Here is a 15,264-nt window from a genome sequence, read left to right on the forward strand (position 1 = left end):
GGAAAAGTGCGTGTTATACGCCGCATAACATACGGTAGCTATTTTCACCTCCATTTTAAAAAGAGATCAAGGAATTATAGAAGAAAAGCTGCAAGTCAGTTAATTTCACAACTGTTCATGGAAAATGGTTGAAGGTACTATCAAAAAGAAGGCAAGCAAATGTAGAAGAATGAGCCTTGCTGAAAAGTAACATGGCTTCTACATGGTGAGTTCTTCCACACTTTTAGAAGGTGCCAACCAATAGGCATTGCATACTTGAATTTTCAAAGATTCTGACAAAACCCTTCATCAAAATCTCTTGAGCCAATGTAGCTGTTGTGGGATAAGAAGATAAGTGCTCTTGGGGGTTAGCAAGCAGTTAAAAAATTTAAAAGAAATAAAAAGGTTTCAGTGGCTCCTAATTCTGACACCTGGTTCAGAAGCAGCAGGGGTTGAATTTCTGGTTGTATCTTCGCTTCCAGTCCTTGCCTGATGTTTTCCAAATGCATGCAGTTGCTTACAGTGGGACTTGAGAAATAGAACTAGGCAAATCTTGCAGGATATTTCTGAGGTCTTTATCTCTTACTATACAATTATTTACCAAATGTATAGTTAGATTCCAATGAAATTATATAGGTAGTGCTCGACTTACAACCATTCATTTAGTGACCAAAGTTACAATGGCACTGAAAGTTACAACGGCATAAGTGACATGACCATTTTTCAGAGTTACGACCTTTGCAGCATCCCCATAATCATGTGATCAAAATTTCAGATGCTTGGCAACTGGTTCATATTTATGACCGTTGCTGAGTCCCGAGGTCATGTGGTCACCTTTTGTGAACTTCTGACAAGCAAAGTCAATGGAGAAGCCAGATTCACTTAACAACTGTTATTAACTTATCAAATGCAGTGATCCACTTAACAACTGAGGTGAGAAAGTTTGCAAAATGGGACAAAATTCACTTAATAAATGTCTCATGTAACAACAGAAATTTTGGGCTCTATTGTGGTCACAATTTGAGAACTACTTGTTTTCAGGGGTGGGATTCAAATTTTTTAACAACCGGTTCTGTGGGCATGGCTTAGTTGGTGGGTGTGGCTTGGTGGTCAAGTTATTGGCTGGGCGTGGACAACTCAATATCACTCACATCGTGGCACACATCTCCTCGCCTGGCCTCTCATGACTGTGGGGATGCTGCAGTAGTCATAAGTGTGAAAAATGGTCATAAGTCACTTTTTTCAGTGCCATTGTAACTTTAAATGGTCACTCCACTTAAGCAAAATACCAGCAAGAGGGGAAAAAAACTCCAGAGAAGTTCCTGACAGGAAGTCTAGTCCTGCCAAGAATGTAATAAGGGTTAACGGAGAGGCAGTTTCTGTAAGCAACAGCAGAATGTTTCCTTCCTGCCTTTCTTACAGGATTAGGCCAGTAATTTCTTCTAACAACTGGTTCTCCTAACTGCTTAGAATGTTAACAACCGGTTCTAGCGAATAGGTGCGAACTGGTAGAATCCCATCCCTGCCTGTATTTAAGAAGCCATGGGGGGCGGGGGGCGGGGAAGAGAATGCTTTTTTACTTATAAGGTGTGTAAGAAACACCTTAATGAACAGTTCAGTCGTTTACTGTACAGGATCATATCTCATTCATATATCCATTTGTGAACTCTGGATACTCATGCAATTATACGGATGAATGTTGTGGTACAAGTCCTGAAGATTAATGGCAGAGTTTTCTATTGTTTTGTTGGAAAAAAGCACAATAAAAGCATAATGTAATGGTGACAGGGTGGCTGGACTGATTACATGCCATCAAGTCAGTGTCAATTCTTAATAACCGCATAGACCTTCAAAATGATCTGTTCCAATTTAGCTAATCAAGTCCTACAATGGTTCACCCAAATCTGCTATTCATTCATTCATTCATTCATTCATTCATTCATTGCTGCTGTTCATCTTTTCTTCCCAACCCTGGAGACTTTTCAAGAGAATTAGAGCTTTGTCTATTGTGCCAAAATAGGTCATCATATTTCAATATTCGATTGATTAGTTCTACAGTCCATTTGTTTCTTTATTTTGGTATCTTGACTATTCTTAAGACACTTCTCAAGCACCAAAGTTAAAAGCATTTTTTAAATCCTGCTTCTTCAACTTTTGTTTCCATAGAATAATAAAGGAAAAACATTTCCTGCAGCACTCTTTTCTTTAAAGATATAGACAAATTATGATATCTGAATATCTTTTCCAAGGCCTTTATTGCAACCCTACAAAGTATATTTATTTCTTGACTGTTTAACTATTGAAAGGCAAAAGCTATTCACCATGTATACAATCATATGCTTGGTGGGGGGACTTTGGAAGTCTTCTATCCAATGTTCTACCCAGGACAGGGATCCCAGATAAATAGTTGTTCAAACCTTGTTTAAAAGCTTCCAGGAGACAGGATGCTTAATAGCTCTCATGGTAAAAAAAAAAACCTCCTCCTTATTGTAAACAAAATCCAAACAAATAGCTGTCTCAGCTAGATGACCGAGTAGGACAAATGACATTAAGCTGAATAGGAGGTTTTCCCATGCAAACAACACAAAGGAAAGTTCCCTCTTCCTCACACAGCATTCCCTGGTTATCTGCAAATGTCCAATCAGGTGCTTGAATATTGTTCAGGAAACAAGTGCTTAGTCCCCAGCCTTGCCTATCTTGAATGACCTTGGCTGGCTGGAGCTTCTCACATGGCTCAGCTGGGCTTCCATCCTCCCCTTTCTTCCATCCTCACACAATTCCTTGTGTGTCCAATCACACTTGGCCAATAAAAATTCTATTCTATTCCAATCCTTCCGTCTCCCACAACCTCCATGCTAATGTCTGGCTGCCAACTCATGAAGCTTGGATAGGTGAGATGCAGCCATGACAATAACCCACACATGGGGGGAAAAATCCAAACAGTTCATGACTTCTTATGCAGTGACCACATCAAAATGCCATGCCCTGGAAGTCCCGATAAGGATTTCCAATTCCAATGATTTCTTTATGGCTAATATAATCTTGGCCTTCTTTTACTTAATCTTAATCCTGTTTTTTTTTCACTGTGCTTCTTGACTAGAACCTCCAGATCTTTTACATTTTCAGCTATCAAAGTACTGTTATCAGCATACACAATTTGTTAAAAACACTCATTTTTTCCATAGACTCTCCTTCCATATATATGAAGCATATTGGTTGGCAAAGCAATGAGACAAACATGTCTCATTCCTTTGCCAACCTACCACTAGACTGTTTTGCCATATTTCAATCACACTTGCAAACCTGAAGTATATGAATATACACATATACTACATGTACAGAATTGGACAACCTGGAATCTGAATGGTCAGACTGGAGAAAGGACTTATAGAAATCATGCTTTTTGCAAGGCCATTTCTTCAGGTTAGGATAAATACTGTTTGTGATTCCCTGTAGAGCAAACAATGAAAAAAAAAGATTCCATTGGGTTGTTCTTCCCCCTCACACCCACATATACATACATTAAACAGGTCAAATATTTTTGTAGTGCTCCAACAAGACAGCAGAGGACAATGCATCCATCTTGGCCAAAGTGAAGACTCATTAAAATGTCAGGATTGTGATAGATGTGCAATAGACTTTGGGTACAAACCCACTGAACATTCAATATCCGTTGAACCAAACAATGTCCACAATTTTCGAAATGATCACTTCTGAGGTTCCAATGCTTTTTTTCCTTTCAAAGAGCATCGTCAACTTTAAAGTATTTTGAGATAACTGGTATCAAGCAACAAAACTGAGAGAACAACATGTTGTCCTACAGAAGTTTGATACCACATGGTGTCGCTCCATTGTGAACTGAAAATGCTAAGCATATCTGGCACCATTGTCTGAAAGCAAACTAAATTTTGTTCTGTTCATTTGTTTTAACAAAAAAAGATGTATTTTTCCATTCAAGCATTTTGCTTCTCTGTCTCATAGAGAACACTGATATACTGGAATGATTTTAAAAGGCTTGTTTTTATTTTCATGATTGTACATAGGTAATTAAATTATACCTCAACACACTTATAAATGGGTATGTATGCTACTAAATAGTTAATGACATGAATTAATGGGAGGGATTTATTTAACTGTTAGCAGTGTAAATAATTTTGTATAGACAGATTACGATACTTTGGTGAAGACCTTACAAAAAGTACAGGCATATCTCAAATAATATGAAATTATGCTTCAATTTCTATGTTAGCATATTGTATCGGTCAATTTGCTTCAAAGGAATTTTATATATATATTTAAAAAACCAACATGCCCTCCATTTTCTATCATTATGCATTCTTTTTCAAAATATAAGTGAAATTTTGGCAAATAACATTTATACCCCCCAAAAGTTTTATATCAATCCCAAATCAATGTATTCTACAGAATTAGAATAAATAAAACTATACCCTTAATATTTCATTATTAGGCTGTTATTTAATACAGACCCAAAGCAAGAAGCACAAAGATTAAATAAATTATGGTTAATATGAGCAGAATAGAGCTCAGAATAGTAATTGTTTCTTTGGAAACAGCTGTACATATGGGGCAAGTCTATACTTTCATAATTTCTGCTGTCCTAGATAGTCTTGCTGAAACTAAAAGAAATAAGTTACTTTTGCAAGTGGACATTACATTTGACATACACATTCACAGTTAGTTTAGCATATACACGTGTATATGTACATATGTGTGTGCACATGTATACCCACAAATACATACAAATGTAGGACAGGGTCAGAACTTGTTTTGTGATCTCATATAAAGATTATGTTGGAATGAAATTTAATTTGTTTTTGTTTAAATGTCAAAATTTAGAAACTGATGAAATTAAGAAACTTGTCAAAACAACTACAGTCCTTCCATGCAAATACTTGAAAATTAAAATAACTAAATAGGACTGAAATCAAATAATATTACCCTCTTCAAAGCAGAGGAATGTTAATATGCTTATTAAAAAAACAAAACATGTTCATGAAGGTGGAATCCGAGCAGAATAAAAATTGTTGACCATAAAGTGGCAGAGACAAATGGAGCAATATTTCCTCAAAAATCTGTAACAGGGACAATTGTGAGGGACAATATTTAAATCTATACTTTCAAAACTGGACAATGTCATTTTCACCATTTGTACATTCTCTGTAACACATACTTTAAAACTACATAAACCACTTATTCCAACATATCCCCAGGGAGATCAACTTGATTTTTATCTGGAAGAAATAATTTAATATATTGGTTAATGTAGGAACAAAACAAACTTATATCCAACAGAGGGGATCTCTCTAAGTTGTTTTAAATACATTTTCTTTTGTTCAGTTTTTATCTAGGAAGAAAACTCACAAATGTCTTAAAAGTCTGTTTTTCAATAGAGTAAATAATACCAGTGATTCTAAGAAAATAATTAAATGTTCATATATTTTTTCTACAGCTTAAATATTTTAAACATACATAATTTGCCATTTTGTATTGTTGAATAATCTACCAAATATTTAAATGGATCATTTAAAAAAATTATTAACTAGCACAGAGGTTAAGTAAACAGCCAAGTCAACAAACAAGTTATAATGACAAATTTATAAGTAAAAACAAAAGTTGCATACATTTTTCTCACAGTTGAGATGAAAATAAATGCAAGATTACAACATGTTTTCCATAAGATTTTTGGATGTATGGTATGTGTTCCTCTTTAAATGATTAAAACTACTATTAATATAAACATTAGACATTTGAAACACAAAATTAATACTGAAAAATAAAGTTATTAAAAATAAATTAGTAGATCTGTCTCTTAGAATAGGCAATGTTGCCAAACCCATATCAATCTGAAAAGCCTAAGTTAAAATACTGCAATCATTTATAATTTTCTTAAGGGAAAATGTTTCCAATAATTATGCATATTTTTAGACAAGTTTTTGTTTAGAAATATTAATTTAAAAACTACATACTTATGTGATATATGTGCAATATACAAAACATTAAATGTAATGTATTTGGTTCAACCTTCCAAACAAACCAATTTGTGTATAACTTTTTGAAAATCAATGCAGTTTTGAAAAAGTAAATATTAAAATATGTTTTGCCCATATTGAATGCTGTATATGATACAGTATACAGCTGTATATAATACATTCTGTATTTAATACAGCTGTATTAAACATAACCTTGCATTTCTGTGACATAAAGTAAGCTTTTAAATAAACAATTAAAAGAACCAGTTTCTTTTTTGTTTGTTGTAATCTTTTTTAATTTTACTTTAAAAATATGGCAGTAGTAACAATGAATTAAAATGAAGCTCTTTTTATATAGTTTTCTATGTTTTCCTAATTGTCTATATTAAAGTCACTTATTAGCTTTTACAGTGACTGCACTGAGTTTTGAGTTGAAATAGAATTTCATATAATCTTATATAATCTGTAGCCCCATTTATTTCACTGGGAAGAAGTTATTTTATAACAAATGATTTTTGGTAACCTGATTGCAAATCTGAAAGCTGAATCACTTGGCATAGATTCAATTATAGACTGCAGTGTCACTTAAGTTTCAAGTTTTATGTGACAAAATTTAGGCACTTCTGCAAAGACTTCTTTAAAAAATATTCTCTCCTTGTAAAATAACATAGTCAAGATTTTTGTTAGGGGTATGAAAATCATACTGTGCAAAGGTTTGATTTAATTCTAGAATGTTGTGATTCCATATAACTTCTCCATACATATCCCAAAGCAGCTTCTGTGCATTGCTGCAATTTGTGCTTTACCTTAGATCGGGATGAAGAACTATGGCCTTTTTATAACTTGTGGACTTCAACATCCAGAATTCAGCTCGTCGTGTTGATTCAGGAATTCTGGGAGTTGAAATCCGCAAGTCATAAAGGGTCCATAGTTCGCCACCTTTGCCTTAGGTCAGGGTGTCAAACTGGCGGCCCGCAGGCCAGATGAGTCACACACAGGCCACGCCCACCCTGGCTCCGAAAAGGCAAAAAACGCTACGAAGCATCATGATACGCAACGTGACATGATTGAGTTTAACACCTGTTCCTTAGATCTTCTGTTTCAGCTTCATCCAAATGACTGTGCCTCAACCTAGGTTTCTTATGACTCCCTGGATTACCTAACCACCCACCTACCCATAGCATGACTATTGGCTATGGTGGTTGCATATGCTGGAAGAAGAAATACTATTTATTCGAAGGACAGCAGGCTAGAAAAACTACTCCGTTTGGAACTTCTAGAGGTGATTCCACAACAGGAGTGTCAAACTGGCGGCCCTTGGGCTGGATGCATCACACAGGTCACATATACCCCAGATTGCTATACATCACATGACATCAATGTGACGTGGCGAGTTTGACACCCGTGCACTACTGCATCACTTACTTTGTGACCAAACAATCATCACAGTGCAAATAGTGGCACTGATAATTTTCTAAAGAATTCCCTTGACTTACATCCCTGGAACCAGATTCTCCTTTTTAGCATTATAAAGTACTTTTGAAAGTCCAGTTTCAAAAGCATTTCTTTGTGCAAACTGGGGTGCAGGGAGGTCAGCTGAAGAAACATGCAACCAAAGCAACAGCTCTCATGGGAAACTATTTATGTAGTTAGATCCTGGATTTGGTGGCCAATGTAAATCAGTTTATTGCTAATATTGAAAGAGTCATAAAACTGTGAACCCTGCGATACATGAATGGGACTACTTACATTCACTATTTATGGTGGTAAGACAATATTCCTAAGTAAACAGTGTTATATAAAACTTTTAAAAGTAAAATATTACCCTTTTATGTCTTGAACCATCACAGCTGGCATCAGGTAGTTAACTAGATTAGTTTTGAATATACTAAGCATACCATCTTAATATTCATATATGATATAGCAGCACTAGCTCTTAAGTGTGTTTTCTCCAGATGAATAAACTCTTTACTCAGCATGCAGTTTGTGGCAATTCTGTTAAGGAAGAGACAGGGTTGTATGTACAGTAACAATGCTTTGCTGTTCTCAACAAGGCCTCTTGACATTCCATTCCATTCCTGTTCATTATTTCAGGATTATCTGTTAGAAGAAAAGAAAACAAGGATGATTTTCAGTGCAATACTTCATTGGAATATTGGAATATTTAACTCTATTGGAACACTTAATTCTTATGAATGCTACTACTTTTCTCATTTTTTACAGTTTAAATTTAAAAAATTCCATGTAGCACATAGAAGTGCATTCATTTAGGATTTTTACAAGTTAAAATATATACTACATGCAAAATTTTAACAGTAATGTTTATTAATTTTCAAAGAGCATCAGAGACCAAACCATGGATATTTAATCTCATCTTATATGCTTACTATTGTTTGGAAATAAGTTACATATTCAAAAACAAAATACCTGATTGGGATTTTATTTCAAAACTATAAGCACTTTTTCCTTGGATGTTGATTGGACTGAAAAGTCTGTTTTTTTTTCTTACAAGTTACAATTAATTAACCTCAATACAGCAGACAGATATAACATTTAATAATTTTTGGAACATGATTTTAAAGACTTTTTTGGATTGCTTTCAGGTTGTTTTATTGCTTTTTTAAAAAAAATCTGTAGTCTGAAGCTTCAAATTCAAAAGTCTTGTCAGATTGAAATTTATGTATTCACATACACACTATAAAGACAGAATTTGGAATAATGTAGGATAGTCCATATATCAGGCTTTAATCATATTTTATAAAATTGGATCAACACACTATCCTATGAAATGAATCATACAATTTAATACTAAAAAATAAACACATAATTTTTTGGGGGGGATGTGGTTTTTTTAAAAAATATTTTTTCTCAGATCTTTGAATCAACTGTTTGCATTGTTTATATGTGCATGCATGTTTGTGCTAATATGATGCATGTGTGCAATATAAAGACAAATAATGTACTAACACAGGAAAGTATTGGTTGAATATTTTGCTTCATTTTTTGCCTGCAATAACCCTAGCCATTGCAGTTTATAAATCATAATTTAATGACTTAGTGTGTGAGTCTTTGGTAGGCAAACTATTTTACAATAAACAAATACAGTTGTGTGGGGAAAAAAAACAAGTTTCATGGAGGTTTCATGTGATCAAGTTTCATGGCATGTTTTCCTACTCTTCCTTGCAGAATTTTGCTGGCTCAGAAATATTTTTTATATAATGGAAGATACCGAAGCTGGGAAAGTAGCTGGATAATTCAGTAAAACAACACTCTGGAATAACTGTTAAGTGCTTGCAGGAAAAATAGGTAAAGGTTTGGAAACAATCTTCTCAGTCCTCTGACTTGAGTATTATTGAGAAATTGTAGGGTGATCTCAAAACATATTATATATGCAAGGACACCTAGGAATATTTCTAAACTAGCAATGTTCTATAAGAATGAGTGGGAAAATATTCCAAAAGAACAGAAGGATTCTTGAGTTCTGGTGGAGGTGGCCAACTGACAACACGCCCAGGGAGAGATCCTTGGGGCTCCCTGAAGGGTTTTTCTCTGGGCGATCGTTTTTTCAACTTACCACCAGAAGGAATTGACATTCCTTTAGTTTATATAACTCTCTTGGATTAGGGAGAATCCTAGAATCATCCCACAAGATCCTCCATACATCAAGCAACTTTAGGTGTGCTTTGGAGAGAGCTGCTGAGCCAGCAACTGGGAGGCAGGGCTGCAATCACTATGTTGTTGAAAAAGCAGCCATTTTCGAATTTATTTTTCAAATGGACAGTAAGTTGTGCTTTTCATTTCTTAATCATTTTAAGAACTATTAATCTTTATTAAGCTAAGAGAAGCTGTCTTTAGTCACAGCCAATTTGGGGATTTCTTTAATTGTTAAACAAGGAAGAAGGCTGCTGAAGGCAAGCGAAAATAAGGAAGTGTGGAGTATTTTTTTTTCAACTTTGATGGAGAAATATAGAAAGTTGTGGTTTTAGTTTATTATCTTTGAATAATTTGTAGCTTGGTCTGCTTAGCTGTGGGGGGTTAAAACACTCTCATTTTTATGAATCCTAATTGGCCAGTAATTCTAAAGTGATCTACCAAAAATCTTTGACCAAAGAGGGAGTTAAGAAGATGGCGGAGCAAATTATTTGGAAAAAAAATCAGTTTATAGACCAGTTATGTTCCAGGGATGTTAAAAAAAACAACTACTCAAATTACTTCAGAGATGCTATTATGTATAGGAAACTACCAAACCACTGAGGCAATTTCACAAGTAGCTGACAATGCCAAAGACTAAATTGCAATCTTGGAACATAAACCTGACACCAATCTTTATTATGATGGTTTAAATATAAATCTCCCAACACAATTGAAAGAAGAGTTCCAAGAGAATCTGTAACTTTCGAGAAGACAAGTTTGGGACTTTTTCTTCTTGGATACTAAGAAGATTGAGAAATTGTTGAGAAAAAGTTGATTCTTAGCTGCAAAAGTTGATGGAGTTAACAGAGATGGCTAAGCTGACTGCTTTGATTTAAGAAAAACACAATTACTTTTGTTCCTATTTGGAAACCATTTCTGAACTTTGTGCTTGAGGTGGAAAAAAATGAAACTTTAATTTTGGGTTTTACTGATTGGATAGATTTGCTGTTATAGAAATGGCTAGTTTATACTACTATGTAAAAGTAAAAACTTGAGTTTTGATGTTATTATCTTATTCTACTGCCCCAAAGGGGTTAGGGTTAGGGTTTTCTTTCTTTTTCCTCTTTTTTTTTACACTTTTCCCTTCCCTCCCCTATTTTTTCCTATTTTTTTTTGTATTTTATATTATAAACTAATAAAAAAGAGATCCTTGAGAAAAAGAGAATTTATAATTATTCGTAGACATTCCAGAGAAGAAAAATATTTTATTCTGTGAAGATAAATTGGAAGGAATGACTTAAACTTAATGAGTTAATTGGAATTAGGATGGATTTTTATCAATCTAATATATGTAATTGAAAATTTATGTAATTGAAAATCTTACATACATACATACTACATACATACATACATACATACATACATATGTAAGGTTTTATTGAAAGTATATTTGAAAGTCTTTGTGTTAAGAAAAACTTTTAAAAAGATGTATTAGCTTTAAAAAAGTTTAGAGTCTTAACATGGATGTATATAAGGAAAAATATTCTACGAGGATAACTTAGGGGTTATTTAAATTTAATGAACTGGCTTTTTATTGGTCTGATCTATGTAATTGAAAGAAAGTTTTAATGCAGCTTGTATTTTGTTTTTCTTTCATATATAATTTTTGAGTAATTTTAAAGCTTGTAAAATACTACTGAAAATGAATTTTAAAGTATGTACGGAGGAAGTTAAAAATATGTATTAAAATTGATTTTAGAAATGTTTTTAAAGAAATGTTTAGTGTTTTAAAATAAAAGAAAAGGTTTTTTTCTCTTTAAAGAATCTGAAATAATATATTGAGTTTTGTTAATATAAATGGTAGTTTATAAAGTTTATAAAGATTATTAAGTGCAAACAGAAATATATAATTTCCACAGCAAGGAAGAAAAGGCAAAGATGGTTAAACTGACTGTTCTATTCAAAGAAGAGATTATATTTAATTATGTTTTTTATTTGGAAATCGCTTCTGGATTTTATGCTTGCAATAATAAAATGAAACTTTGATTTTGGTTTTGCTGATTAGATAGATTTGTGGTTATAGAAATGGCAGAAGTCAACATTTTTTCCTCCCCCTTTTAACTTACATTTTCTTCTCCTGTCCCTTTTCCTTCTCCTAGTTTCCCTTTACTTTTATTTTCCTTTGTATTTTATATTTTGATAAACATAACAAAGTTGAAAACAAAAGAACAGAAAGATTCTTACTGGCTACAGAAACATTTGGAAATTATTATTTCTGCCAAAGGAGATGTATTTTTGTCAGGTGAAAGAGTATCCAAATGTACAATATTAACTCTTTTCTTATTCTGTCTCTGTCACTAATTCCATATATATCATATATTTGCATTCAAATTTGCAGAACTATGTCATTTTTAAGAGCCGTGGTGGTGCAGTGGTTAGAATGCAGTATTGCAGTCAAATTCTGCTGACTGCTAGCAGTTTAACAGTTCGAGTCTCACTGGCTCAAGGCTGACTCAGCCTTCCATCCTTTCGAGGTCAGTAAAACGAGGACCCAGATTGCTGGGGGCAATATGCTGAATCTGTAAACCGCTTAGAGAGGGCTGTAAAGCATTATGAAGTGGTATATAAGCTTAAGTGTTATCATTATTGCTAAGTGATATTTTTAATTTAATATGTAGAGGTTGTGTCAAATTTTATTCATCGTAACATTCCATTTGACCATGGGAATTTAAACTTTTGCATACAACCGAACAGTAACACAAGAAATGTTCTTTTGCACTAAAAGACATAATTAACACCTGTGTATTTGTGGTGGTGAAGAATATCTAAAACTATAAAAAGTATAATAAACCAGACTGATGATGCACAATGTACAGAATATATGTAGAGCAGGATTGTGCAAACTATTGCATACGGTCTAAGTAGAGAACTCGAGCTGGCATATTTGGGCAGAGTATACCTGGATGGAGAGTAAAGGAAAGCTCACCTGAAATAGTATAGTACAGGAGAAAAGAGGGAGCAGAAAGATTGAGCAGAGAGAAGGTGGGCTGGCTAGGTATGACATCAAACAAGTGGATATGCCTAGCAGTGACAATGGGCAGGATGGGTCTGTACAGCAGCGGCAGGAGGGCACACAGCTAAAGGAAAGGAAGGTTGAAGAATTGGGAAAGGGTGGGCATTGTTTATCCTTAGGCATCAGGGGGTTGTATGCAGGGGTGCGCTGCTGAGGGCTCGCAGGGGTTCTGGAGAGTCCCTAGCTAAAATTCTGTGCAGTTCGGAGAACCCCCAAATCCCATTCCTGGCTGGCCCTGTCCCACCCCACCCTCCCAGGAGTCCCCACACAGCCCATTTTGGATGCAGGGAAGTGCAGGGTGTGTGTGGAGGCTCAGGGAGAGTGAAAAACAGGCCTCGCGGAAGTTTGGAAATGCCAGAAATGGGTCCGTTTTCGCTTCCAGAGAGCTTCCGGAGCCCGGGGAGGCTGTTTTCGCTCTCCCGGAGGCTCGAGGAAAGTCTCCTGAGCCTGGGGAAGGCAAAAACGCCCCTCCCACCGTAGTGCAGGAGGCCAACTAGGCCACGCCCACCATAGCCACGCCCACCAGCAACCGAGCAGAGAATCCTTTGCTAAAATTTTTGCAGTCTACCCCTGGTTATATGTGGTAGGTTTGCTGTATAATAGGTCACTCAGAATCACTTTTATAATATGGGCAGCTATACAAATCCTATAAATAACTAAAATAAGTCTAAGCAAGCAAAGGAGGGAGAAAGGAGCCAGATGCACCAGCCTTTACCTTCTAGCCTTTCCAAGATCTCTTCAGAATTTGGTTTTGCCCAGAATGGTCTGGCCAAACCTGGAAACCATGGAACAAAATACATTTTTCATTTCGTAGAGAAGCCCTTCTCTAACAAGAAGTTTTGAACTCAGCGTGCCACTACCCTTCATGCTGGGGTCCAGAAGTACCAGGTGGCAAATTCCTCGTCCTGGTATAAACTAATCATCAGATCATGTGACAATAGACAGGTCCCTGCAAATCAGGACCAAGACATAAGCCTTGTATAAGAATAATTTACAGCCCTTCCCTATAAATTTGATTTGAGAAAAGCCCATTCTGCATTTTAAATGTCTTTTAATTTGGGGGCAATTTGCTGATTGACTTCCTATAAATATAGGCACTTATATCGTTCGGACATGTAATGAAAGTAGAAATAGAAATTGAATCAAAAGGCTGAATCATCCGACTTTGGAAGTCTTCTAGTCCAATCTCTTGCCCTAGGCAGGAGAGCTCACACCATCCCTGACAAATGGCTGTCCAATCTTTTCTTTAAAACCTCCAACGATGGAGTACCATAACTCTGGGAGGCAAGCTGTTCCATTGGTTAACTGTTCTCACCGTTAAGAAATTTCTCCTTAGTTGCAAGTTGGGTCTCCTTCTGACGTGCTTCCACCCATTGCTTCTTGTCCTGCCTTCAGGTTCTTTGGAGAATAAATCAACCCGTTCTTGCCTGTGACAGCTGTTCAAGTATTGGAAGATGGTTATCACACCATCCCTAAGTCTTCTCTTTGTTAAGCTATTTTCCTTATCCATTCCTTATACAGTTTAGCCTCCAGGGTCCTTATTATCTTTGTTGCTCTTCTCTGCACACTTTCTAGGCCTATTTTGGCAGCTGCAACACACTGTTGATGCCTTCTTAAGTGGTGGGACATCCCTCCCACAGCTACTATTGGAGCAAGGTATCATTTATTCTGTAGCTGTACATTTGGTTTTTCCTGCCTAAATGAAGGACCTTATTTTTCTCACCACTGAACTGCGTCTGTTGTTGTCTAGGGCCCAATGCCCAAGAACCTTCTGAATATTGAGTCTATCTTCTGAAGTGTTAGCAATTCCCCCCAGCCTGGTGTCATATGCAAATTTGGTGAGTTCCTCTTCTATTCTCTCATCTAGATCATTTATGAAGATGTTGAAGAGGAGTGGGCCCAAGACAGAACTTTGAAGTATCCCACTGTATGTTTCCCTCCATGTAGATATACAATTCCATTGAGGACCACACACAGAGTGTGGTTGGTCAGTCAATTGTGAATCCATGTGGTGGTGACAGTAGTACTATCTATCCCACATTTTCTACTTTATCAATAATAGGCTGTGGTCTACATTATCAAATGTCTTACTGAAGTCACTAATTTAGCTGCTTTATGAAAAAAGATGAAGGTTTGTTTGGCATGTCCTGCTTTTTAGAAACCAATGCTGTCTTCTAGAGATCTCCTTGTTCACTTCTAGATGCTTATAAATCCACTGTTTGATTATCTTTTTCAAGATTTTCTCAGGTATTGATGTTAAGTTGATTGGGCTGTAGTTTCCTGGATCCAAGTTTCATTAACATGTTTTGTTAATTTGGCATAAGACAGTGTTCAAAATTTTTAGATGTTCATTTAAATTTTAATTACTTTTCTATTACATGAACATTCATCTGGACAATACAATTGGATTTAATGCACTGAAATGTCCATAATTATTTGTTATTATAATTGCCAGTAGGCCCCCAGTTAATGATAATTTGTTCACTGAGTGTTTGAAGTTATGACAGTGCTGAATGCGGAGACTGACAGCCGGTCCTCAAAGCTGTGGTCAATGTAATTGTGATTCAGGTGATTGGCAACTGGCTCATA

General features: G+C 35.5%; 1 protein-coding gene across 14 annotated transcripts in view; it reads right to left on the reverse strand.

Moving 5' to 3' along the window:
- Positions 1-3,980: 3,980 nt before the first annotated feature.
- MBNL2 (muscleblind like splicing regulator 2) overlaps positions 3,981-15,264 on the reverse strand; it is a 63,173-nt gene continuing 51,889 nt past the window's right edge. For 4 of the 14 annotated variants that reach the window (XM_087967368.1, XM_026668974.2, XM_026668977.2 and 1 more), the window contains one exon: positions 6,278-8,069. In XM_087967368.1, the coding sequence (XP_087823494.1) occupies positions 8,055-8,069 (15 nt within the window). In that variant the 3' untranslated portion in view covers positions 6,278-8,054. Of the gene's footprint in view, positions 8,070-15,264 lie in introns of all 14 variants that reach the window. The other 10 variants (XM_087967369.1, XM_087967366.1, XM_026668972.2 and 7 more) reach the window with 4 other exon arrangements.

This window comes from Notechis scutatus, chromosome 5 (genome assembly GCF_049901735.1).
Source record: "Notechis scutatus isolate UNSWTSFEM ecotype Mainland chromosome 5, rNotScu1.2, whole genome shotgun sequence".
Classification (NCBI taxonomy): domain Eukaryota; kingdom Metazoa; phylum Chordata; class Lepidosauria; order Squamata; family Elapidae; genus Notechis; species Notechis scutatus.